Source organism: Apostichopus japonicus, chromosome 9, assembly GCF_037975245.1.
Source record: "Apostichopus japonicus isolate 1M-3 chromosome 9, ASM3797524v1, whole genome shotgun sequence".
NCBI classification, from domain to species: Eukaryota; Metazoa; Echinodermata; class Holothuroidea; order Aspidochirotida; family Stichopodidae; genus Apostichopus; species Apostichopus japonicus.
Genome location: NC_092569.1, coordinates 22,696,315 through 22,723,259, shown reverse-complemented (window position 1 = coordinate 22,723,259; position 26,945 = coordinate 22,696,315). Strand labels below are relative to the sequence as shown.

Here is a 26,945-nt window from a genome sequence, read left to right as displayed (position 1 = left end):
AATATATATACTATAATTAACTGAAGTAATAATATATTTTTGGAGAGAGGTAGTATCGATGAAACGATAACCTGGTGGTGTCTCATTATCTAGTTATGCTGAAATACCATATTTAGTATTAAAGGATATGTGTAGGCTACAAACCTGCTGTTCCACTGTAGGTCCCAACACCGGATAACCTATAGTTGTCGCTTTCGTCGTTTGTCCTAAAAAAGTCAAACTTGGCGTAGTATGGAGCTCCGTATCTATTTACTAAGTCGATTCTGATTTCATATCTCCTTTGGTTGGTCAAGTAATAAAGTTTATCATTTCCGAGCCAAAAATTAATATTTAAATTTCCAAATCCTTGCTTGTAGCTGTTCCATCCAAGGTAGAAGTCCTCACTACCATCGACACGTCGTTGGAACACCTTAAAGATTTCAAAATGAAAAAAAGGAGTTAATAACACAAACGTGTATAATATTTGTGGCCTCCCGGGTGTGAAATTTGAAATCTCATATTCTCAAAATGAACTACTCTTTTAAGGTAATTTGATACGTACAAACTTTTCATCTGGCAATTTAATGAGTTAAAAGGTAGAATAAACCAAACTTTCTCAATCATGGAGGAAAAGAATAAAAAATATGATATTCGCAACAAGCATAAATGTCAATAGACTGCGGTACAATGTAAAATGTGCTTGTATATAAAACGAATATCATTAAGAACAGTGACAAAGAAAATAACGAAAAATCCAATATAAGACATAGATCGGTGAAAAGAATGGTTACGATTAAAGTAAGTCTTACATTAGAGAAAAATGCATTCCAGTGCAAGATCTACCAATGAACTATATAGTTTACGATGTAACCTCCGTGCTTATCGTAGGCTATAACACTTACCGTCCATCCTCCTCCGTCAGTCATGTTACAGTATACCTCAAATGCTGGCCCGGTCCATCCGGTTGGTTTGATGCTGTATATACCGTTGTTTCTAGAACCATCATCATAAATTTCCTGACAATCTTTTGCTGGTGTCAATGAAGTGAATGTTATGGCATCTGTAAGATAAAATTAATTTGAATTATTATTACATTAATGTTACTCGGAATGTATGTTACCTAATGAAGTGACTGAAGTGTTTGATAAGTAAAGTTCAAATGTATTATTTTATCAAAGCGATGGTTGACCATAGATGGATGTACCAAATGGGCCAGAGAGGTTTGTCAGTGAATCTCCCCTGATGACCATGCATATCTGTCATCTAATGAAATGTTTGACGACGTCACGAAACAAGTAATCTTCACATATATTAAAGCCTTTTAAGAAATGTGGGTATAATATTGCGTTTATATCTATTTTTTTCCGTGATAACTCACCAGTATTCTCTCCAGAATAGTTTCCGAGGTTGACCAGCTTGAAGTGACTAAAGGCGTCACTTATACGGAAATGATCGTAAGAAACCCGAATTAAGTAACCGCTTGATGTGGTTATCTCAATCACCAATTGGTATTTCTTCTGGTTGGTCAAGAAAGACAACTTCTCGTTGCCGAGCCAGAAATCATGAGAGAGAAACCCGAAGCCAGACTTGTAGCTGTCCCAGTCGCGCCTGAAATCGATGGACCCGTCGGTGCGCCTTTGTATTACCTATGGACAGAGTCGTTACCGAAATGATTTGAGAGTTACTGATCTTTCATTCAATGCGTAATATTTGGCATCCAGCACAGCCGTCTCTGTCTTTAGGTAATTAAAAAATAAATGAATAGCACAATGTAACTTAAACATATATAACATTGTTACCGATATTAGTAACCATAGGCGTAGGAGCCTAATTTGATTGGGGGGGGGGGGGGGCTGTAACGACTTGCCCGAAAAATATAACCACAATTTTTGTTCGCTCCGCGCGCGTTCAACATGTTAATGTGCTATCATATAGGCATTCATCGGTTTTACATCACATGCCGATAACCGATGAAAGCCTATTTGACATGCACATTAAGATGTTGAACGCGCGCGGAGAGCGCGAAAAATTTTGGTTATATATTCCGTGTTATTACCCTTCCATATTGGTTAGAATTATTGGGGAAGTCGTTACAATAATAACGATAATAATAATATCAGTTTAACCATTGAAAAACACATTGCAAATTATTCTTTTTTCAGTAGATGCCCGAAAAATTCTCAGCATATTGCCCGAATTTTCGCCCCCCAAAAAATGAAAAACACATTGCAAATTATTCTTCTTTCAGTAGGTGCCCGAAAAATTCTCAGCATATTGCCCGAATTTTCGCCCCCCAAAAAATGAAAAACACATTGCAAATTATTCTTCTTTCAGTAGGTGCCCGAAAAATTCTCAGCATATTGCCCGAATTTTCGCCCCCCAAAAAATGAAAAACACATTGCAAATTATTCTTTTTCAGTAGGTGCCCGAAAAATTCTCAGCATATTGCCCGAATTTTCACCCCCCAAAAAAATGAAAAACACACTGCATATTTTCTTCTTTCAGTTGGTGCCCGAAAAATTCTCAGCATATTGCCCGAATTTTCGCCCCCCAAAAAATGAAAAACACATTGCAAAATATTCTTTTTCAGTAGGTGCCCGAAAAAATTCTCAGCACATTGCCCGAATTTTCAGCCCCCCAAAAATGAAAAACACATTGCAAATTATTCTTTTTTCAGTAGGTGCCCGAAAAATTCTCAGCATATAGCCCGAATTTTCAACAAAAATATTGAAAAACACACTGCAATTTTTTCTTCTTTCAGTTGGTGCCCGAAAAATTCTCAGCATATTGCCCGAAGTTTCACCAAAAAAAATGGTTGTGGGGCTGCAGCCACCCCAGCCCCTCCCCCCCCCCGCCTCCAACGCCTATGTAAGTAACATCGTTAATACTCTTCCAGCTGCTGTGAACATGATTGTTTCAGTCTGACAATTGTTGATAGAAGATCAATAAACCAAAGACATACCGTCCATCCACCGGAACTGTCAGTGTTATCACAGTAAACCTCAAATGGATCCGGATAACCATCTGGTTTGATCTCGAAGACACCGGAAGAGTTATGGGATGAACATTGCTCCTGAACTTCTCTGCAATCTCTCGGATAAGTCGATTGTTGATAGAAGAAAAATGATGATGAACCTAAAAAGCAAAGAAATAAATAAAAAAAATTGTCCACATTATTTTTTTACTTTGCATTTTTGATATTGGTTTACATATATTGCATACAACACGTTCTTAATTTCAACTATCCGAAAGGTCTCACACTTGTAGTTTTGCAGAAAAAAGTTACTCTAACAGCACAACCTAACACTGCGTACTTTACACTATACATACAAATCTAACATGAGTTATATCGACTGTCTTGTTTAACTGTTAAATTAAGATAGATTTCTATTTGAATGCTCCAAAACACCTTACCTCCTCTTCCATTCTCGTCCACTAATACTTCAGGCGAACCACCCCCCCCCCCAAAAAAAAAAAAAAATCACGCCCTAATGCATGTGTTGTTTACATGATAAATATAATGTAACAAGGGTTTACTATATTTAAATTACATATTTGGAATCAAGAGGGGTAAGCATCACTCACCTAATATCTTTCCATTAGTAGATCCATCACTTGTCTGTTGGGCACTCTAACCGAAGAAAAAAGATATATACATGTAAATGAATAACAGGAAAGTGACTTTGTTGTTTTAAACAATGGAATAGAGCAAAGAAGCTTTTGGATAGAACATGATTCGAATCAGTGACCTCTGGATATCAAGCTCTGAAAACAAGATTTCAAACTTTTTTTGAAAACAAGTTCTCATTATATTTCCGAGTCAATGTGAAATATGTGTCCCATTTACGTTGAAAAGTATTACTGGAAATACTTACTGGGCCTACTTGAATACATCAACTAAAAAAACAAGTAGTGATTGCCGGTTGGATAGATTTGGGGATAGCGAAGATGTCAGTTACTCTATGGGTGCAACAATATTGCTATTGAAATTGAAATTATTGAAATTGGTTCATTTAAAATTAGAAAGAAAAATGTATTCCAATTGAAATGAGAGGGCAGAGAGGGGGACCGATGATGAACACAAATCACTCGACTCGCTTTTATCTTTACTCGAGTTGTCCATTTCAAACATTAAGCTAACAAGCTCACACATTCCTCTCTCAAACAACGGGAGTGGGAGGATGAAAACATGTATCGCCAAGGCATGGAGTGTTTGAATCTATTAGAAGTGTTAATACAGATATTTGTAATGTACCGTTAAAAGAGACATGGTATAGGTTAACACTAAACAGAATTCAGATAAACAGCCTAGCTCCACTATAAATAATCAGTACTCATAAATCCTTCGAGGGCTCATTAGACAACGCTCGAATGATAATGAATTAAGATGCAAATTAAATGTGTAGACTAGACTAGCAGATGAAAATGATTGTACTCTGTTGTGTTTACGTTTTTACAACAATAACTCTTCCTTCTACAATTCTAACTTGCATTCCCCAATCTTAAAGGTTCCTGGTTGACAAAAAAATAATTGATATAGGCATTGTCGTTCTTTCTAAACAGAGATCAATCTCAATCTTTGCATTTGAAATTTTACACTGAAGAGAAAGAAATTGACGAGACAGTTAAAGCGAAAATGCACTTATTTCGTTTACATGCTGTAAGAGCTTTATATCTACAGGGAAACAATATAATTATAACCTTACTGAATTAAATCCTGATAATTTCCTAATACGGTTGTTATGTTGACATTGAAAACTTAATATATTACTATTTTTTGAGGTGTTAGGGAGTGGGAAGATTTAAAATGTTCGTACCAGCTGTGTAAAACATAACGAAATCAATGAAGTGACAAATATTGCACAATGCACATGTAATTTCAGGTTATGTTGTAAACACATATCAACACCCCCTTTTTTTGTAAAGTGACAACGGAACCAGAAATAGCAAATTCAAGTATAGATTTGTTAGCTAATGATACAGAATAAATAAATTACGACACATATTTTTTAGAAAAACTTATAAGTGGCATTCCCTTTAAATGAATTGTTACTATTGTATTTTTCATTAAAACAAAAACAGACACTGACATTGCTCCGGAATTTCAGTTTATTTTGAGAAGGAAATACTTTTTTTTTTTACAATCGAAAACGGTGTATTAAAATTCAGAGGAAAATTTTAATGACTAGATAGTTTATGAAAAATGCAAAATCTTCTGCTGGCTGACAACAAGTTGTGGCATTAAAACTTCCTTCATTTTTGTTATCTTACGGTTTTTCTTTTTTTTCTAAGTAACACTTTATTTTGTGTTGTTATAAACAATAAAAAAACGTAAAATTTATGTATCTACGAGTATGGGATTGGTGTAACTGTTAGTTGTGATCAAATTTAGGTATAGTCAGGTGCCTTTTTAAAGTTACTATGACATACTCGGTTAAGAAATGTATACCAATAACTAATATTATCGCCAAGCTAACGTAACAATAATACACAGAGGTAGCCTCTAGGTACAAACGTATCGTCAATATATTAAGTATCAATGTTCAGCAATATACTGTCAGTGTTAAAATACAAACATACATTCGCTGTGATCTTAATTATCAAGAGTCTGACATAAAGAAAAAGAAGATCAAATCAACAAATGTTGAATTTTCGAATATTTAAAAAAATATCAGCCTATTTAGTTCGATGTAAGGTCTTTCCAAATGTATCCTCCAAATGGATCTTTTAATCTAAGTGAGTAGTCGAGAAAAGCTATCGGAATTAATATTGTTCAAAACCGCAATGAATAAGGTCTTAGCATTTGTATAAGACATTTGCTGGAATGGGTTACGATCTGTTGAATCAAGAATAATATTGATCGCGAATCATATTACTTTGTATGATGTATGATCAATACTCATAAAAGTATCAGACATATATGATTTTCAAATTTCATTGGAATTAACGGAATTAACAAAGTATGTGTTTTCTTTGTTTTTATAGTACAATTCAATGTTTCACACTTACTTAGGATCTCGTGAATTTTGTTTGTAAATAAAAAACTTTTTTTTATGGTAGGAAATTGTGTGGAATACGCGAACATAACCACAAATCACATACCTTTGTAGATAAATGAAAGTAAGAACAAATATTTATAAGTATAGGCCTACATCAAAATGGTTGTATATTACGTTGCGAAATACTTTATCTTACAAGTATATAGTTGAACGCTTTACTCTTAGAAATTAATTTGACAGTACACTTTTCATCCGTTTCTTAATTTTGTTTTGTTCTGAAACGAAGGTCGCAATTCGCAGCTTACCTACGATTGACATAGCTTTGCACTGGTGAAGCGAGTATCACAGGAACTTAAAAGTTGAAAATATAATGACGTTATAACGTTATGAGGCGATACCGAGCATTACCAAGAATAAGTAGGAATTGATTATTTCCCTAAAAAAAAACTCATATTGACGAGACTGTTTTATGTCTGACAAATTATTGGTGGCCAAAAATGTTTTAATAAAAAAAAATTTGGTCACCGATCCTTTAACTTTAAGTGACAAAGAAAAGGTCCTTCTTACAAAACATTGATTTCGATTTTTACAATTTGTTCTGTTTGAGTTTTTATACAATATTCTACTTTCTTGAAGCTACACACAAAATATGATTTAATTGATCATATTACGACGAGATACATTTTACGTATGCTGGTCTATTCTTTTATTTTAAATTCAGAACATGTTTTATTTACTTTTTGCCTTTGTCATCCTTAGCTTTTCTAAGCCTGATTAAGACATTCAATGAAGGAGCAGTTGAGAAGAATGAATGTCAATGGCTTTTGAAGTTAAGAAGGTGAAATTTAATCGAGGCATTTAAATAGGATCTCGTGAATTTTGTTTGTAAATAAAAAAACATTTCTTTTCATGGTGGGAAATTGTGGAACAATACGCGAACATAACCACAAATCACATACTTTTGTAGATGAATGAAAGTAAGAACAAATATGAATAAGTATAGGCCTACATCAACATTGTTGCATATTACGTTGCGGGATACTTTATCTTACAAGTATATAGTTGAACGCTTTACTTTTAGTAATTAATTTGACAGTACACTTTTCGTCCGTCTCGTTACAAAGACTAAGTTTCGTTTCGTCTCATTACCAAGACTAAGAAGGAATTGATTGTTTCCTTAAAAAAAAAAAAAAAAAACTGTTATTGACGAGACTGTTTTATGTTTGACATATTATTGGTGGCCAAAAATGTTTTAATAAAAAAAATTTAGTCACCGATCCTTTAACTTTAAGTGACAAAGAAAAGGTCCTTCTTACAAAACATTGATTTCGATTTTTACAATTTGTTCTGTTTGAGTTTTTATACAATATTCTACTTTCTTGAAGCTACACACAAAATATGATTTAATTGATCATATTACGACGAGATACATTTTACGTATGCTGGTCTATTCTTTTATTTTAAATTCAGAACATGTTTTATTTACTTTTTGCCTTTGTCATCCTTAGCTTTTCTAAGCCTGATTAAGACATTCAATGAAGGAGCAGTTGAGAAGAATGAATGTCAATGGCTTTTGAAGTTAAGAAGGTGAAATTTAATTGACTCATTTAAATAGGATCTCGTGAATTTTGTTTGTAAATAAAAAACATTTCTTTTTTAATGGTGGGAAATTGTGGAACAATACGCGAACATAACCACAAATTACATACTTTTGTAAATAAATGAAAGTAAGAACAAAATGAATAAGTATAGGCCTACATCAACATTGTTGCATATTACGTTGCGGAATACTTTATCTTACAAGTATATAGTTGAACGCTTTACTTTTAGTAATTAATTTGACAGTACACTTTTCGTCCGTCTCGTTACCAAGACTAAGTTTCGTTTCGTTTCGTCTCATTACCAAGAATAAGTAGGAATTGATTATTTCCTAAAAAAAAAAATCATATTGACGAGACTGTTTTATGTTTGACAAATTATTGGTGGCCAAAGATGTTTTAATAAAAAAAAAATTAGTCACCGATCCTTTAACTTTAAGTGACAAAGAAAGGGTCCTTTTTACAAAACATTGATTTCGATTTTTACAATTTGTTCTGTTTGAGTTTTTATAGAATATTCTACTTTCTTGAAGCTATAACACAAAATATGATTTAATTGATCATATTACGACGAGATACATTTTACGTATGCTGGTCTATTATTTTATTTTAAATTCAGAACATGTTTTATTTACTTTTTGCCTTTGTCATCCTTAGCTTTTCTAAGCCTGATTAAGACATTCAATGAAGGAGCAGTTGAGAAGAATGAATGTCAATGGCTTTTGAAGTTTAGAAGGTGAAATTTAATTGACTCATTCTCTCGCCAAATCGAAGTGCAATATGACTGATTTGCTATTTTTCGCAATTTTTAAAGGATATAAAAATGTATATATGGGTAAACTACATATACTCGACAGAATCTGCAAATCTTAAGAATTATTAATAAAGTTGCTTGAAGTTTTATCATACACTTTGCGAAAAGAACTTTGTATATTCATATGATACATATATCATGTATATTTTCCTTCACTCATTTAAACTTGGCGAATTGGACACAACTGTCAGTCCAAAAATTGTTACGTCTGGCATTAACTTTAATTTTCTTTATCCTCGGTAAATCAGATAAAGTTTACGCTAAATTGGTTACTCAAATAAAATTTAACTTTGTTATATTTTCCATTGCTTAATTGATAGATTACTGTTCACTAAAGAAAATCTTATAATTTAACTTCGGAATACAAAATTGGTAGCATTATAGTAAATAATAAGTTTCAATGTGAATTGTAGTCGACGGATGAAAACTTGAAGAGTAATATTTTCATTAAAAACATATTTTTTCTGGTTAATTATTATAAAGTTAAGAAACTGAAGCGAGATATTCAAAGTATGGGCATGTAAATCTTAGCTATAACGTTTCGACTAATATAATTGAAAATATCGTAATTTGATTTAATACTTTAGGTTAAACTTGCATTTATGACAGTCTGCATTATGTCTGATATCATTTAAAGTTCTCAAGTTGTACCTGTGAGGGAGCTATACCATTTACAGGTTAATTTATTTATGAATAAAGAAAACAACAAGAGCTTCATATTCTATACAACTTTTATACCTATGATATTTAAAGAACTTTGAATGTTTCAATACAAGTTTATGTCTTAAATGGTTCTAGAGCGTTACTAAGTTACTATAAATATTAAAATAAATTTCTTATTTGTAAAACAACCCATCCCTATAATCCGATCTTTCATCTAACACCTTTATTTTACATAAAGAATAGTGGCTTCTTCAATAAATTGCAGAACGTCTAAAAGTTTACGCTTTTAATTTCTGAGATAAATGTAAAACATAAGAACTTGAAAGCATGAAATTTAATCTAATTAAATTTTTATTTCAAATATCTTTGGAAACAATATATAATGATTTTTTAATATCTTTCTTTTTAAACAAAAATCTTGATTTGTTAAAATAGTGTCAAAAAGGAGAATTGCTGTTAAAGATTTGATAGATTTTCTTTAGTTTCAAGTTCAAAAACCTTTTGTGGGGAGTTAAAAATAACTTGAAAGTACTTAATTTAATTTGAATAATGAATACCTGATCTAAAGTTAACTCCAATCACTGACATATACTTTGCACTTATTATTATTATGTTGAATTATTTTCACGCACTTTTGATACAGACCATCATTTTTATTTCGAAACAGAGATGAAAATTGAAATTTGTAATTTGAAGAATTATGATGTCTCCATTCCCAATATCTTATACCATCTTTTGAACAATCATAACTTCACTAAAAAAAAAATTTACCGAGCAAGTTCATTGAAATACCTATACTACGACATATGACCGAAGAATTAAAAAAATATAAAAGTACTAGAACTTACCGATTCACGAAAAACGAGGCAGCTAGTTGTCCAAAGAAAAAATAAAACTTGGAACATTGAATAAAACTTGCTGATCATTTTGACGAAAGAGTGAAATCTTTTCTGGTGACTCGCCCTTCTCTGAATTCAAGTTGATAAATGACTTTCATCTCTGTCGATGACATAACGTACCTTGCATCGAGTAGTTTGGAATGTACGGTAGAAAATACAGAACATTGTTAACTCATTTGGAAAATGCATTATAGTAAAATGATAGTTTATTGCTCCTACTTAACGTTAAACTTTGCCTCTTACCCGCGTCGGTAGACAGAAGAACAAGGAAGTCAAACCTCTTTGCACACGGATATTGAGACTACTGAAATCGTATAGAACAAATTAGGAGTCAGCCATCTTGATATGATCCTTCCCTCGTGATCTCTTTCGTGAAACACAACAGTGATTTTCGGTCAAGTCCATAACGTAAAGCTATATGCCGTAGTTAGAATGAGATATTATTTAAATTAAATCAAATCAAAACATATATTTCTGTATTGAAAATAAACTTTACTTTAGAGAAAAGGGTTGAAAACCAGTGTGCAAAGTAAGCCAATCTTGGACTTAGTGAGGTTATCATTTTCCTTCAAACCCTGTACTTAACCCTGTAAACTAAACCCTGTACTTTAACTCCCTGACGAAACAATAAAGAACTACGTTTTGGGCTGACAGAAAACTTAAGGCAAGAAATCACCGTAGCTATATATTACAAGTAGGCTATACTGATGGAGACGTAAAACTAGCCATTATCATATATAAATGAATTAGAAAAGAACGCAATCGATTAACAGTAAAATCACTTGAAAACACCTCAAGTCTGTAGTGTTTCGTGGGGGGATTGGTAATTTATCAATTGTATATTGATACACGGGTCTGAAAACTTAAAGAGGTCTGACAAGGATAGTTTTGAATAATTGTTTAATTTTAAATAATTCTCTTTGCCAGAGTTTATATTTTGTGATTAAAAAGTGAGTTTTGGTCCTGGAACACTAACTTGGTATCGTTATTCAAGAACTGTACATTGTTAATGGTTTAAAGAAAGATGGAAAACAAGAGATTTTACCTGTGTATTGCGCTGTGACCACATACAATCACCTGTCATAGGTTATAGACTTTTCCTGTAGGAAATAGAATGTTGGCAATTGGCTCGTTCATAGCGTAATGTCTGTCAAGCGATTGGTATAGCATGTAACATGACGTAATGTTTACAAACCTTACAATCTTGATGTTTACACACTAAGAATGTTGCAGAATGTTGTATTTATAGGTAGAAATTTGTCTTGAGCGTACTCTAAAGCTGGGTAGCGAAAAAAATATATGTGAAGATATGATGGTGTATGAGAAGTGATATTGGTTGTCAAAGGTAACGGATGTCCGAGACTGTTGAATCAGTGCTGTGCTATTGTACCACCAGGCACCAATATAATAAGTCGCACAGTTACCACATTAGCATCCTTGTCTCGGTCCTTTGTTGAGAACTGATGGTTCCTGTGATACCATGAACATAACCATTTGGAGTACTAGAGTAGATCTGTAAAGAAAAAGATCACAAAATCTAAAGAAGTAGTGCAATTAATTACCCTTACACAATCAGAGAGCAGTAAATTGGCAGCATTATTTAAATTTCCCTTTAAAGATAATATGATCAATTTTAGTCCCTACATATAATGGAAAGTTTTCCCTGTTGTTTATTGTTACGTTGATACTTATATAAGTATACCTATGTAATTATTTAAAGAATTGTACATTAAGTAAATTATGTCTTTCCTGCGCTTCCGTAATTTCTTTATGAGAAAGGTCATTTACTTTTATTGTTTTGCTATTTTATCCTTCATACTTAATATTATGTCTGTCACTTGATGAAACGTTTCTCTCAACCATATTCCATTTATAAACACCGAAGGCAATTTTGTTTGATTATATCTGGCTTAAAATATATTTAGTCATTTATAATAAAACGTTTTCAATTGTTATAAACTGTTGTTGGTTCATCAAATGGAATGTCGGTACAATCAAAACATGTTTAACCTTCTTTCATTGAAGTTTTGATATATTAAACTAGTTTCTCCCTTGAAAACGTCTTAGGTGTTTTAAATAAGTTAGTTAGTTACTGTTAGGCCAACTGTTGATGTCTTGTTTCCTAACGAAGGGTAAATCTGTATTATCACTTGATACCGTCTTAACAGGCTGACACAATTTGGAAGATTAGCTCTTCCCAACCCATATCAATATGATAATGATGGTGTTTTTTTTTTGATATATCAACCTCAACCACTTAATGCAGATGAATTTATAATAAGTTGATGGTCCTCCTTGGGTCATTTAAACGTGAATTGCAAACGTGCAAAACATGAACAAAAATTAGTTAGCTCGCTCTTTTACTTAAAGCTGGACGATCCAAAGAGGTGGAACACAGCCCCTGGGTGAACTAATGACTGACATTGAAACTACATGAATGAGTTCAATCGATTTAATTTAACTTCCAAGAATTCTAATAACAGGGCTTATAAACATTATTTTGAGATTTTGTAGCAACCAGAGTGAATTATATAGTCGTTAATACAACACATTGATATACACACTGATTACACACACTTTATATAATAGCAGAATGATATATATTCTAACATATAATATAGTTTTAGAACAAGTATGCATATTTTGTCAATTGCTCTTGTCTCAATTAAAGTGAATTAAAGTTTACGTAGCTATTGCCTGATGATTGGGGGGGGGGGGGGGGGGTCGTAGTGACTGAAATCAAAACTGGATGGGTTCTGAAGCTAGAAAATTCCGACTGCTGCCTTGTACTACTACTGACTGTCATTGAGTATTTTAGTTGTTGACCATAGAGACAATATGTATATACCAGCGACGTAGCGAGGAATTTGCACTTTGGGGGACATTTCTTGATTGATATGGGGGGGGGGTTAAGGGGAGGGGGTTTCCCCCTTTGAACAATTTTTGAACAATTGAAGGTCCTAAGATGCGATCTGGTGCAATGTTTTGCCAGTTTCATCATCATCACACGATATCGTATAATCAGCAGATTTTGTTTCCCGTTTGAATTTTTCTTTTACATGTTCTTTTACATATTATATCAGAAAGACAAACATAGTGCTCTTTTTCCATTTTCCAGTAGGATGATTCTTTTTTATTGTCCACTGTTTGGACTTTAATACATTTGACGAACTTAACTGATGGACAATATAAACTTTCATATTAAGCCAGTGTAAACATTATTTATAGGAAGCGCGTATCACGTACGCCGATTGCTAGCTTAGCTTCATAACATGCTGTTCGTGCAACAACTTATGACGAATCATAGAAAGGATGAGAACGCACGTTGTCGTCGTCGTTGTGCATACGGTTCGTGACTCTCCATCGAGTACAGTTAGGTAGGCTACATGTATTTAATTACACAGTGGCCAATTGTGTAGGCTGGTAATAGGCTATAGGCTAAATTTAGCTAATTGCATCTGCCAAACTAAGTAGCTGAATCAGTAGGCCTGAATGTTACTACGATTATAATCGAGTTAACGGAGCTGACGAGTATATTCAAGATCAAAAGAGCACTGACAAAATACCATGCAAACAAAACCAATAGATTTTAACATTTGTCGACACTGAAAGGGGGAGCAGTTGCCACCACTGCCCCCCCCCCCTCGGCTACCTCCCAGATGTATACTGAACTTACTTGAAGCTAGCGAACAGGGTCAACCCATCCAATAGCAAAATTAATACATAAATAAACCGAATTGAAGCTGGCGAACGTTGTACGGTAGTTCTATTAGGCATTTTTTAGAGTATTGAAAATCATACGAAGTTTTGTACGGTGGAGTATAAGGATCGCGAGCTACAATTTCTCAAAGTGGCAAGTAAAACGTGGTAAATATGACTGATTTAAGGTCAATTTTGACCGATATTTTTCAATGCTTATGTCATTCACAACCACATGAATATATGAATAGGCCTACGTAAATTAGTGCGACAGTCGGAAATTCCGACAGTCGGAAATTCCATACAGTCGGAAATTCTGACTGTCGGAAATTCCGACTGTCGCACTCCAATTTTCCAACTATCGTGTTATTAGTTTTACCCCCCCCCACCCCCCTCTAGAGACGTCCCTGCTAACGGGTAGCTACCGATATTGCCTCGGGAAATTTATAACGTACAGTAAAACATTGTTTCCATCTTTGGAACTATAAATGATTCATTAAATGTATTACATCATTTCATTCCATGATAAATACATGACATGGAAGGCTTTCCATGAGAACTGCTACTTAACATCATCCGTAGATAACAGATCAATGATGTCTTAAAGCATGGACGCGGATTTGGATTTGGACGTGATAAAACAAAATTAAGTTTAACTCATAAAAAATATTAACACTTATGAGTCTTTCTTGTATTGGTACATTTATTGAGCTTTTAGGAACCACTTATGTTATCGATTTAATTCTCTATGAGTCGAAGTAATATTTTATATGGAAGTTGTGGTACTCGCTGTTGACGGCATTAGAACAAATTTTACACTGCACAGGTTGTGGTGTCCTTTCTATTGAATACAGTCTATCATGTCTTAATTACCGGAGGGCAAAAAATGAAGCTCACATCATAAAAATATTATTACTCATGAGTCTTTCCTGAAATGAATACTCCGGTATCATTATTGAACTATTATAAACCAATCATGTTATCGATTCGATTCTCTATGAATCGAAATGATCTTTGATCTGGTAATTGTGGTGGTCGCTTTCTATTGTATGATGTTTATCATGTCTTCAATACTGGGAAGCATTCGAGGCTTAGCTCTGTTTCCCGTGTCTTTCCTCAGGGTCGTCAATCATAACGGGGGGGGGTGGTGCAGGGGGACACGTCAGAATTACCAATCTCATTTGTAGCGTAAATTACATGAGGAACCTCGCCCATAAAACGATAAGAGTATATAATAAGCCAGGAGATAATAAAATCCTCCAGCATTCGTTAATCTCCTTTCCAGTACTATTATTTTTCACATTTTATGGTATGTGTTATTATCAGGTAGAAGCAATATAACAGCATATGTAAAATTTAGTGTGCGTTCAGGTTGGTAAACAATGCCACTCATGATAGTTTTAAGTGTTTCTGAGATAATTATATATTTCATAGAAGTTTTGACATACATATATGGCTGCTAGTCATGTTGTTGTTATAATTAACCATGTCAATCCTTATAATTAAAGTTTCAGTTTACTAGTTTTGTACACATGTTAACAAAATGTTTGATTAGTGGTCAATTAACTGATGTCAAGTACAGGTCCGTGGCCCTATGAGAGGGGGGGGGGGGCAACTACCCCGTGAGAGTTCCACTTCCTAGATGAAGGTAAGTCTATGGTCATGTCAACGCCTGTACAGTATGCGCTATGTCAGTATCTTTTTAGCGAATGATCATTTCTTTTGATTTCATTAGTCTGTAGTGTACAGCTTGAAGATTTTAAGCACGCATTGTAGGAATGGCAAAAATAACGCAGGGCTTATTTTAACTGCTCCACATGTGCTCCCTGCGTTTGCTTTGGATTCACGTTTGATAAGTCTAACACAATTGTTGAGAGCTCCTAAGATTTAACCTGCATGGGTGAACACTGTAGCAGTCTAATGTGAAAGTACTGTCTATAAATATATTTATTACGTTTATATGTTTCATAAAGGCTTATTAGTTTCATTGTAAGCCCCTCTATCAGAGCCCCGATGATTTAACTAAAAATGTCGAGGCACAGTCAGCTACACGGCCCACCAACTCAGCTCATTTCCCCCGACCCCCCCTCCCTACCCCATCCAGTAGGTTACTGTTTAGTAGGTGAAATAAATAATGTTACTACAAACCTAACAATTAGAGCTTATGAAGTAACGTAAAGTCTTATTTTTAGAACATGAGATCTCAAAATCAAAATTGTTTAGATGCAACTTACAAGGCATAGAAAGTGCCATTTTCCGGCAATATCGGGAGTGCATTTTTGGCAAAATGTTTCTTCCTACGCTACACGCCAACCGATGCTGACGCTCCGCTTAGATAGTGCCATGATGGTCCCTTTTGGAAAATTGACCACCTACTGAAAAATATCTTAACAAGGGCCTTGGTATATATCTAAAGCAGTACTATGTAACATTTAGACGATACATAATGATTCTCGATATCACTCAACTGCCCCTAGATATTCTACCCTGGCCACGGCCCTGAGTTTCTTTATGATATCGGTTCTAATTTTCCAATATATTGAATGTGCCCAGATACGCAATGGTTATTTTTATTGTACTTATGATACCATATGGTGTAGACATCTGAATAACAAGATGATTATTAGTTGTGTGCAACGTTTGATAATGTTTCCGTTTGGGTTGATGTTTCGATTTTATCAGTATCTGTGGAGTCCTACCGTGGCCGGATTCCTTTCGTTGCCATATACACCTGTTCCGATTACAATGAACTGGAGTATCCTCATGATGTCGAGTAACATTTCTGCAGCATACATAACAATAAGTTACGTTCTCTGAAATGTTTTCCTTGCAGGCTTGTAAGGCTTGCATATTCGTCTGTTAGTTTTTGTATAGTAGTTAGTTTGTGTATTTTTGTTTTCTATGTCCTTTAGTAATTGTTTTTTTTGTAATGGGGTTTTTTCCAGCGGATACTACGGTGTTACTATTTGTCAGTTATGTCACGCTTTAAGTCACAATACCTGCATTACTCAACATAAGGGTGGTACTATAAACAACTGGATTTGTAGGGCATGTTCTCAATCTAATTTTCCCTTTATTGACGTCACGGACAATGAACTCGCTTCTGGTTTGGGGAATTGTAGTACGCATACAGTTGCTTCATTAACAAATGACACTTCAGTAAATGATGAATGGTATATGGATTTTTTGGCGATATACGTTCGGATATGTGTAAGTACTACAATACTGATGATCTTAATATGATGCCTACTAGTAATTTCAATATTTTTCATTTAAATAGTCGTAGTCTCAATAAGAATTTCAGTGCGATTAATGACTTTCTTTCAACTATTAAACACGAGTTTACAATTATAGGTTTCACGGAGACTTGGTTCACAGATGACTTGTCTCCACTCATTAAATTAGATAATTATTCACTTGTCGAGAGTCATCGCTCTGTCAAGAAGGGTGGAGGGATTTGTTTATTTATTGATCAAAAATACACATTCAGTCAACGTGATGATATTTCAGTATTTAATGATCATGTTGAAAGCCTTTTTGTCGAAATAAGAGTTCCCTTCATAAAAGGAGATATAATGGTTGGCATAATCTACCGTCCCCCTAGTGGAAATATTACTTCGTTTAATGATTACATTTACCAAACACTGGATGGTATCACTAAGGAGAAGAAACCTTGTTATTTGTTGGGTGACTTCAATATTGACTTCAATAGGCCAAACTCGTCGGATTTTTTGAATATTTTAGTTTCTTGTAGTTTCATACCCACAATCACCAAACCTACCCGGGTTTCTAGTTCTTCCTCGTCACTTATTGACAATATCTTGGCTAACGGCAATTTGGGTGACAATAATGTCATGATCTCCTATTCAGGAGTTCTTATCACTGATATTACTGATCATTTTCCGATTCATTTAAATATTTCTTTTTTACCTACTAAGCATGATCGTAAGGATTTTTATGCTCAAGATTTTTCAAATATCAATATTGATAATTTTATTTCGGAAGTATCTGGTTTGGACTGGCATCAAGTTTTCAATGATGATAATGTTAATAATGCTTTCAATAATTTTCACAATACACTTAGTGAAATTTATAATAAAAATTTCCCTATGAAACTTATTAAGGGTAAGAAGACGAGGAAGAAACCTTCCCCTTGGATCACTTCTGGTATCTTACATTCTATTCGTACAAAAAATAAGCTTTATAAAACATATATAAAATTGCCTACAGCAGATAATAAATACAATTATGCACGCTTCCGGAATAAGCTTAACCACGTTCTCCGTATTGCAAAAAGGAATTATTATTTTCATCTTTTTAATGAAAATAAAAACAACATGAAAGAAACATGGAATATTATCAATGGCACTCTACAGACTAGAAAAACCAACCATTTTCCCGATGTTTTCTATTCTAAGGATGGTCATGAAATCACTGATGTTAATAAAATAGCAAATGCTTTTAATAATTATTTTGTTGGCCTTGGTCCTTCCTTAGCCAGTTCCATTGTTTCTAATGTTCATTTCAGTAGTTACCTAGGGGATTCTAATCCTTCCACTATTTTTCTCTTTCCTGTGACTGAAAGTGAAGCTTTTAATGTCTCAAATTCAATTTTTGCTACTAAGAAATCGGCTGGTTTCGATAATTTCCCCCGAACATTATGAAATTGATAATACCTTATATTGTAAAACCACTGACTTATATTTTCAACCTCTCATTTACCTCGGGTATTTTTCCTGATGTTCTTAAAATTGCCAAAGTCATACCGATATTTAAAAAGGGTGACGTTCATTTATTTAGTAATTATCGTCCCATTTCTATACTACCTTGTATATCGAAAATCTGGAAAGGTTGATTTTTAATCGTCTCAATGCTTTCTTTGATAAGTTTCATATTCTCAATGAAAATCAATTTGGTTTTCGCCCTGGCCACTCTACAGAACTTGCTTTGGTCAATGCAGTGGATAAAATTCATAGTGCTCTTGATTCGGGTGATAATTGTATTGGTGTTTTTTTAGACCTTTCCAAAGCATTCGATACCATCGATCATGGAATTCTTCTTGGGAAATTATCACATTACGGTATTAGAGGTCTAGCTCTTTCTCTCATTTCAAGTTATTTGTTTAACAGGCAACAGTACGTTTCTTTTTCTGGAATCAATTCTGATAATCGTTCAGTTAAGTGCGGAGTTCCTCAAGGGTCTATATTAGGTCCACTTCTTTTTATAATTTACGTAAATGATATTTGCAACGTCTCTACAAATTGCTCGATTGTCCTTTTTGCTGATGACACTAATATTTTTTTCTCTGACAGCAATGTAGAAACTCTTAAAGTAACCATATGTAATGAATTAAATGCGTTTTATGATTGGTTTTCTGCTAACAAACTGTCTTTGAATATTGATAAAACAAATTATGTGGTATTTGGTAACTACTCTAGAACATTAAATGCTGATTTATATATGCATGGTATTTGCCTCAAAAGAGTCGATAATATTAAATTTCTTGGTGTGTATATTGACTCTCAGCTCTCTTGGAAAGTCCATATCAATCATGTTTGTAAACAAGTTTCTAGAGGTGTAGGTATTTTATCTAAGTTAAAATATACTTTTCCAAGGAAAATTCTGAGATCTATTTACTATAGTATTATATTTCCTCATCTATCGTACTGCTCTTCAGTTTGGTCTGGTACTTTCAATACTAATCTTAATAAGCTTGTCATTCTCCAAAAACGGGCTGTGAGGCACATAACGTCTTCAGCTCCACGTGATAATACCAGTCATTTATTCTCCTCCTTAAACATGCTCAAATTCACTGATCTCATTTCTTTAAATGTTCTGACGTTTACTTATCGTGCTATGAACAATCTGCTTCCAAATTCTTTTGCTACCTTTTATACAATTGGCCACTCTATTCACAATTATAATACTAGACAAGCTGGTCATTTGCGTGCTTCTTTTTGTCGTAATTCAAAGAGCATGCAAAGCCTCCGTAATCGATCTATTTCTTTGTGGAACAATCTTCCGATTAACTTGAAATCTTATACTTCTGTGGCTTCGTTCAGGCGACATCTGAAAAATTACTATGAAAGCCTTTATTGATTGTATCCGTTGTAAGGGGTGGGAGTATGTGGTGGTGGTTGGGGGGTAGTGTTTTTTGTCTTATGTGTTAAGGTTATCTGTTTTTTGGGGGGGGGTTCTTCTTCTTCTTTTTTTTTTTAGGTGTTAAGGTTTTCCATTTTCCTTGATGGGAGTACTCTATTCGATTAAGCCCACAAGGGTTTCTTAGTTTACTTCCTTTCACATATTTACTTATTTGCAGTTATATTGTCTTGTTCACCTTGTATCACTATATGTTAAAACAATAAATTAAATCAAATCAAATGATGATAAAGGCCCTTAGTTGCACCCGAATATTAAACACATAAGTCTTTCTTGATTTAAGTCTAATCAATTGCCAGATGTGACTTTTTTTCTTAAAATGCAGTAACCAAACAGAAACAAAGTTGAAGATTTCGGCCCCCACCGGGCTTATCCCCTGGACTCTGTCAATGGCCTTAAAGCGGGCCCTTTGAACCCGCCCGAAAAGATGGTTTTGCGCCAAGGCGCTCGGATACGCGCATACTTATCCAGTTTTATCCGTGTTCAGTCATTTATGTACCGCCCACTTTTCAATTCGTATTGACGTCCTTGTCATTACTCGTAATAAAACATTACCGCATGAAAGGATTGTTATTGATATCAAAACAAAAATTAAAACGATTGATTCCTTTATTATGTGACATCAAATCACGTAGCGAAAAAAAAACAAGACTTATTAAAGAAAATAGTCTGTCATTGTTTCCATCATGGTATTTTAATACGAACACAACGATGATTTTAAGTGATATACATATGTTAATGAAGAGCAAATATCAGTGAGAATATGTTGACTATGGTTGTCTAAATTTCGACAAGAAACTGTTTAATATTTGATCGCCGAAATTAATTCAGCTTAAAATTCCTTGCTGCAAAAGACAAGCAATAAGTTCGCTGTCTTGTATTAAACTTCAGGACATGGAGGCTGTGGTCAGCTGATTAACACAGATATTATAGTAACTACTGTAAAACTTAAAGTTTTGTACCACAGTAAATACTGGATCGTGCTGATAAATAAGTACATGTGCTAGTAGATTTACAGTAAGAACTGAGGATATGTGTAATACCAACAAATGCCAAAAACTGGATTTGTTTATATAACACATATCCTCAGTTCTTACTGTAACCACAATAGCACATGCTAACGATTTATAGCACGATAAATTTTTTACCTAGTTAAAAAACTTGAAGATTTACAGTAGTAACTGTGTTATGTGTGTATCGTGTATTCTGGTACAAGAGTTTAGACAAACAGTTAAGGGAAACTGTCAGTTTAGGACGTAAGTCAGGTGTAACAATCGCGTTTAATCAATAAACCGAATTTTTCCTATACGACTCCTATTTTTATCAAACGTAGCTGTGATTTCTTCGGAGCTGTGATACACACAATTAGTGAACACAACATTCCTGGGATATTTCATTGCCCTGCTGATTCCCCTTGTGCTGTGATACATTGTCTTCTTTTTATCATTAAAAACGTATGAAACTAAAAGAAAAGACGCTATGACATTAAATTCAAACAACATATGAAGCATAGAAAAAAAGAAAATATTTCTTAAATTAAATATCATAATACAGCAAATTGCTTGTGTTACGAGGGCCCATTGTAGCCTAACGCTAGTCACTGCCAGTAAGGAACCTAATGTTATAATATTGAAAGTATTGAAATTGCCTACGTGATCAATCAGTATTAGGTCGGGTTACCGTGTCAGAATGTTATAATACACGATTGTTCTAGTATATTCCTCATGATGACGCGCTGGTCTCGGGTTGACGTCGGTTTACGTGAGATCGCGTGTAAGCTGTACACATCTTCGTGGATTCTCTGGAATATTCGCGAGCGATGCAAATGACTTCCAAGAATAGAGAAACCGGGTCGCGTTGTTACTCAGGTGTATCGAGAGAGATCTAGATGATTCTTGACATGGCGAATCGTATATAAACCCGCCCAGATCGGAGAGTTTCTCAGTTTCTGTACGAATACAAGCGACGACACTTATTATACCATTCTACTATATATCGTCAGTGCTCAACTACCAGTAGTTTCTGAAGGATTGAGATATCGATAACAAGATTGATTCTACACTTCCATTCAGAATTTTGAAGAGGAATTTACTGTGATACAACAGTTTTCAGTCGTTATTGCGGAGAAGGTGAAGAATTTCTGTCTCCGTTGAGGAAGTTCGTTACGCCAGGAGTTGGTGGCTATAAAGCTGATTTTGGACTGACTCTGGTAATATTTAGTCGGCGAGAAGTTCGACTTGTGCTTCACTCGATTGTGGCTGGAAGTCCGTCTTCTATTTTGGAGCATCGCCGGAAAGAAGGTGACTGCTGTTTCTGGGATCGCGAGAAACTTCGTCGAGGACCAGTGAATTTCGCGGTACAACGGACCGAGAATCGTCGTCATCGAGGGTCGTGGCCGCTGAGGGATATCGCCGTTGGAAGAGACCAGCGTGTTTTAAAGTGTGTCCTATCTTGTTAAGTTTGTGAGTAATTTTCTATATATTTGTAATTACCACTTGTTGTTGTTGGTTCGAAATCCATTGTTCAATATAGTTTACGTTCTCATTCAAAATCTCTAGACTTGTCAATTTGTCTGTGTTCCTTACGGAAACGAACCCAGGCTTGTGTCTCGTTAAAAATTAGTTACCGAGACCTCTCGCATTCCAACGTAACACTTGCGCTATCGTAATCTTGTTAAGGTAGTAAGCTACGGTTTTTGTAATCGTGTTTCATAGTAAACCTCTGCAGTCTCTTTAGAACCGCGCACCTATGAGGGTTAAATGATGTTCTATTTCGTATTTATCAATTTGATTCAATATAAGGTTGTGCCCTGAGTATTTGTTTATGTATTTTTTTTAATAATAATAGCATTTAATACAGAAGCGTATTGCTGCCACCAAAACTAAACATCTTTATGTAATTTAAGAAAAAGGATTTTTCGTAAATTCGAAATTTGTTTTCATCCTTTCAAATATGTTGTGGCAGCAACATGCTTCTCTATCATACGTTCACTGCTTGCATAGATGTTTTCATGTGATTTTACTCGTGAGTTATAACAGCGTTTGTTATTGAACCGCTCCAGCCACTTCAGAACTGATCAGTTGTAAGTACTAATTGATATGTCTTCTTCTATAGGAGTTAATAGTATATTAGTATCGCTTACATTGACTGCTGTTACTTATACAATTCTTTGATGCGACTCTGCCCTTTACATTAAAGCGTTATGCAGGTGACCAAAAATAGAGTAGAGGTAGTTGTCACTCTCATCATTGCTGATTTTTTTTATTTTTTATTGTTAACACTTGACTTTAATTCGTTTAAGTCACTTGTTTCAGTCCCGTGGTTGAGCGTGTGTTTCTCTCCTTTACACGTCCGTCAGTATACTCGTTTTATTTAAACAATGATAAATCACTATTACCGAAAATAAACACACACACCCAACTGGTTCTAGTTCGATAAAACTCGGCGTTTTGGTAAGAACAAGCCGATGACGTCTTAAAGATTCAATTGAATTTGTCACACTTAGGCAGTCACGTGACACGAGTAGTGGTTGGTTGCAGTCGGTTAAAGACATTCATCTTACAATACATATTACAGTAACTTAGAAATGGGTGATGAAACTGTATTTTGTATCGAGAATCAAGTGAAGAATAGAGAGGAGCATTGTAACGTTTTCAAGACAATTGATAAATACCCTTAATATTAATTGAAATGGCAAACAAGAAGGACTTTATCAAATATTTGAAAGGACACTTAGAATTGTTTCTTTTTGCGTGAGTGACAGTGACGGCCAATTTGGGGGTCGAGAGGGATAACTGGGAAAGTGGTGAAATTGGAACATTTTGAAAGTACGAAAACAAGCACGTTTATAAAATTCAAAGTCCCCGGAAATAGTTGGAATATAAGATATCTCTTGTTCTCTCTTAGAGACTTTAAGAACAAACGCACATATCAGAAAGATGAATTTTGATTTTTGTTGGAGGTATCTAAGCCCGGAAGCTCCAATGCTCTCAGACATCTCTCTTGTAGCTGTTTAAAGTAAGCACAGAAACACATTTTAGAGGTTCCAATTTCTTTGAGCCTATAGGAGACCAGGGAGCGAAGTCCAGGAATTTAAAACGTTTTGTTAGCCTACTCCTACCCCGAAATAATTTAAAAAAAAGTTGGGACGTCAAAGAGAATTTTTCGGTTTCGGTTACCGCAGCGACCGAGCGGGAGGTGGGGGGGGGGGGTGGTGAGGGATTGGTGTAACATGTTGATTTGGGGAAAGTACCTCCTCCCTTGGCGCAGCCACTGATGAGAGAAAACACGTACATAAATAGCGGGAAATAGATTCATAAAACGGCGTTCGTAAACCGTCCCTTCTAGAGTTATACGTTTCCTGTAGATTCCCAAAGGCTGTTTTCTGGCGCATATATCATAACACCACATAGATTATACCTATCTGCTTGACGGACCACCATGTAGGTGTCGTAGGGGTTCTCCCCAAGGAAGACAAAAGACACCTACTATACGTCGAGTGGAGCATTCCGAGTTATATTTAGACTTTAAATTATGCCTATAATTAGGTCTAATCACTACCACTCATTCTGAAAGTTTGTCTGAGTTTGAAAGGGATGCAGGAGGGGTTTGGTTAATACTAACAACATACTGGGTCCGAGCCTGAAATAGAGCATTACTACGAAGGGGTGTTCTGTTTCCAATAGTGAAATCTTGTGTAATATCAGGGTTGATGTCTCATTTTGTTTTAAACTGTTGTTTAATTTAAGAAAAATAGCCAATTCGACAACCAATAAGAGGTGCGCTCCTTGAATTCCATTTTATATCCTAACTGTAAAAACAATTACCATATCCTGTCTATATAATATACATTTCCTTATCTTTTGTGGACGTCACTGTGTTTTTTCTAAAAAAAAAATATGTGAAGTGGGTGGGAGGGGGGCACTTGCACCTATGGCTGAGCCACTGTGTATTATCATTTTTTTCATTTCCATTTAATCTATTTCAATTGTAATATTGCCTAAATCGTATCAAACTCCTTTTTATTTCATCATATTCAATCGTACGTTTAACGGGAAAATAGACTAGATAAATTAGGTAACTTGGAAAGAATGCGAGTAGTGCCATTACAAATTAGCCAAGTAGTTCTTTTTTATTTTCAAATAAAACAGATTCAATTGATCTTAAAATTAATCTCTCAAGTATCTTTTATTTCTTTGATCAGCGATGAAACAGTTTTCTTTCTTCGCCAGCTCCAATATCTAGATAGGGCGAATCTTCATCTCTGAAAATTTGAGATAGTAATTACTTCCGGGGAGGTAATACCAATAAAAGAAATTAGCCTCGTAGACAGTGTTCAGGTCAGAATAATAACAAGTATTGTACCACCATGCACCTTTATAATGACTTGCACAGTTAACAGAACCATGAGCGTCGTTGTCTCGGTCCTTTGTTGTGAACTGTTGATTCAGGTGATAACTAAGTGCATAGCCATCAGGGGTACTTCGTCCTCCGGTATCTGTTGAAGAAAAGATACATATCGATTGACAATATACGTTCAACATTTGTAATAAACGTTACCGTGTAATGATCTTGTTTCGTGTTTATCCATTATGAGGTGTTGTTTTCAGTTTAGTAATGCATGGTGTTAAACTACATGCTGAAATCATATCCTTTCCGTGACTGCCATTATATTATATAATTCTACTTGTTGTATTGAAATGTTTCATGAAATGCGTCAGATACAAAGGGCGTTCGATTATTATTATTATTTTTTTTGTGAATCAATCTTATGTTAGCACAGACATAGGAGTAAACGTTATTCTAAACTTTAAGTTGTAACGTCCGTGCCAATTATCGTTTGTACTAACTTAGGATAAATGATTCTTCTGCTTATTGAAATGTTTTTCAAACATAACATTGTAATAGAAATGAATGATTACTTATAAATATGTTGACCTCACTTAAGTTTTTCAAGGTAATCATTGAATTACGTAGAATGTATCAGTAAGCTATACAGACGTTACTCTTCATATCTGGTGTATTTTCGTTTTTGCTATAACACCTAAGAATCGGGGTTATGAATAAATGTAATCACTTCAAGGGTTATATATCTATGATATGTGAAATGTAAATTGTTAGATTGATAAACGTGTCAAATAAATTTGCAATTAACATGTATTTGATGATAAATGAACTAAAACAATAACTTCGGCGTAAACCAGGCTGTTCTTTTTGTGAAGCGTTTGGATAAGTGGGTACCGTAGTATGAATAGTGTTCAAGAATATATGCTATGTAATTGTTCTCTTTTGCGTCGTCTCAGAGCTTTTCAGGAATTTTTGGGGCGTATGCAAACTGTCAGGACACACTCGCTCTAATTTTCGTCTTCAACATGTACAATTATTAGAACGTTGAGTCCAACGGGATGTTAATGTTAATGAATTCATATATCGAAATGTTTAACTCAGGGATTAATTGATAAGCAGAACATAGGGATGATTTATTTTGTAGGGCTGTCGTTGCACTTATGGAGAAAGATGGTTGGTTAGGCTAGAGTCTTTACTTTCTGTATAGACTGAAATAAACTTATGCTGCTTTCCGTAGCATAATGATTAATCAATAACGGCACATGTTTACATGTCTGATACAAAATGAAATGGTGTCGTTAGTAAAACCAACGAGTGTATTGCACACTTTGTGTAAATAAATTCTGTCTAAATTTAATTATAGATGACCGCGTGATTGAATAACTCATAGCGTTTCAGATGATTTATAAGAAATAATTACATGTATGTCATTGTGAATCGGACATTTAGCAACTCATTAATGACAGTACTGAGGAAGCATCCATATTTAAATTAACTAAGTTGTTAATAATTGTTTGGATGGTAGATATTACGCAGTGATGGAAACAATTGAATACTTCCAAAGCAGTATGTGATGAGCAAAAAAAGAGGGCATGTAAATCAAAGATTTACAAAGATTTGAGGATAACATTTTTATATAATTGTAGCTTTCAACTAAAATTAACCTATTTAAAAAAGTAATTGATGCCGCCTAATCGAGTTTGGCATCAATCTATTATAGATGATATTCATTCAAAATCTTTGTCCATAATCTGAATTTAATCATGTTTAAGAATTTGTAATTGTCTTT

General features: G+C 34.5%; 2 protein-coding genes across 4 annotated transcripts in view; both read right to left on the bottom strand.

Annotated features, from left to right (window-relative positions):
• The window catches only part of LOC139973996 (fibrinogen-like protein A), a 162,059-nt gene that overhangs the window by 1,640 nt on the left and 133,474 nt on the right, over positions 1 to 26,945 (bottom strand). Inside the window, exons 1-6 of one of the 2 annotated variants that reach the window (XM_071980907.1) lie at positions 9,902 to 10,015; positions 3,565 to 3,610; positions 2,942 to 3,114; positions 1,358 to 1,625; positions 882 to 1,039; positions 145 to 409 (exon numbers count right to left, since the gene is read on the bottom strand). In XM_071980907.1, coding sequence (XP_071837008.1) covers positions 145 to 409; positions 882 to 1,039; positions 1,358 to 1,625; positions 2,942 to 3,114; positions 3,565 to 3,610; positions 9,902 to 9,979 — 988 coding nt within the window. In that variant the 5' untranslated portion in view covers positions 9,980 to 10,015. Of the gene's footprint in view, positions 1 to 144; positions 410 to 881; positions 1,040 to 1,357; positions 1,626 to 2,941; positions 3,115 to 3,564; positions 3,611 to 9,901; positions 10,016 to 26,945 lie in introns of those variants that run through there. The other variant, XM_071980908.1, reaches the window with a different exon arrangement.
• LOC139973989 (uncharacterized) overlaps positions 24,908 to 26,945 on the bottom strand; it is a 128,673-nt gene continuing 126,635 nt past the window's right edge. The window contains exon 8 of one of the 2 annotated variants that reach the window (XM_071980899.1): positions 24,908 to 25,307. In XM_071980899.1, coding sequence (XP_071837000.1) covers positions 25,051 to 25,307 — 257 coding nt within the window. In that variant the 3' untranslated portion in view covers positions 24,908 to 25,050. The remainder of the gene's footprint in view (positions 25,308 to 26,945) is intronic. The other variant, XM_071980898.1, reaches the window with a different exon arrangement.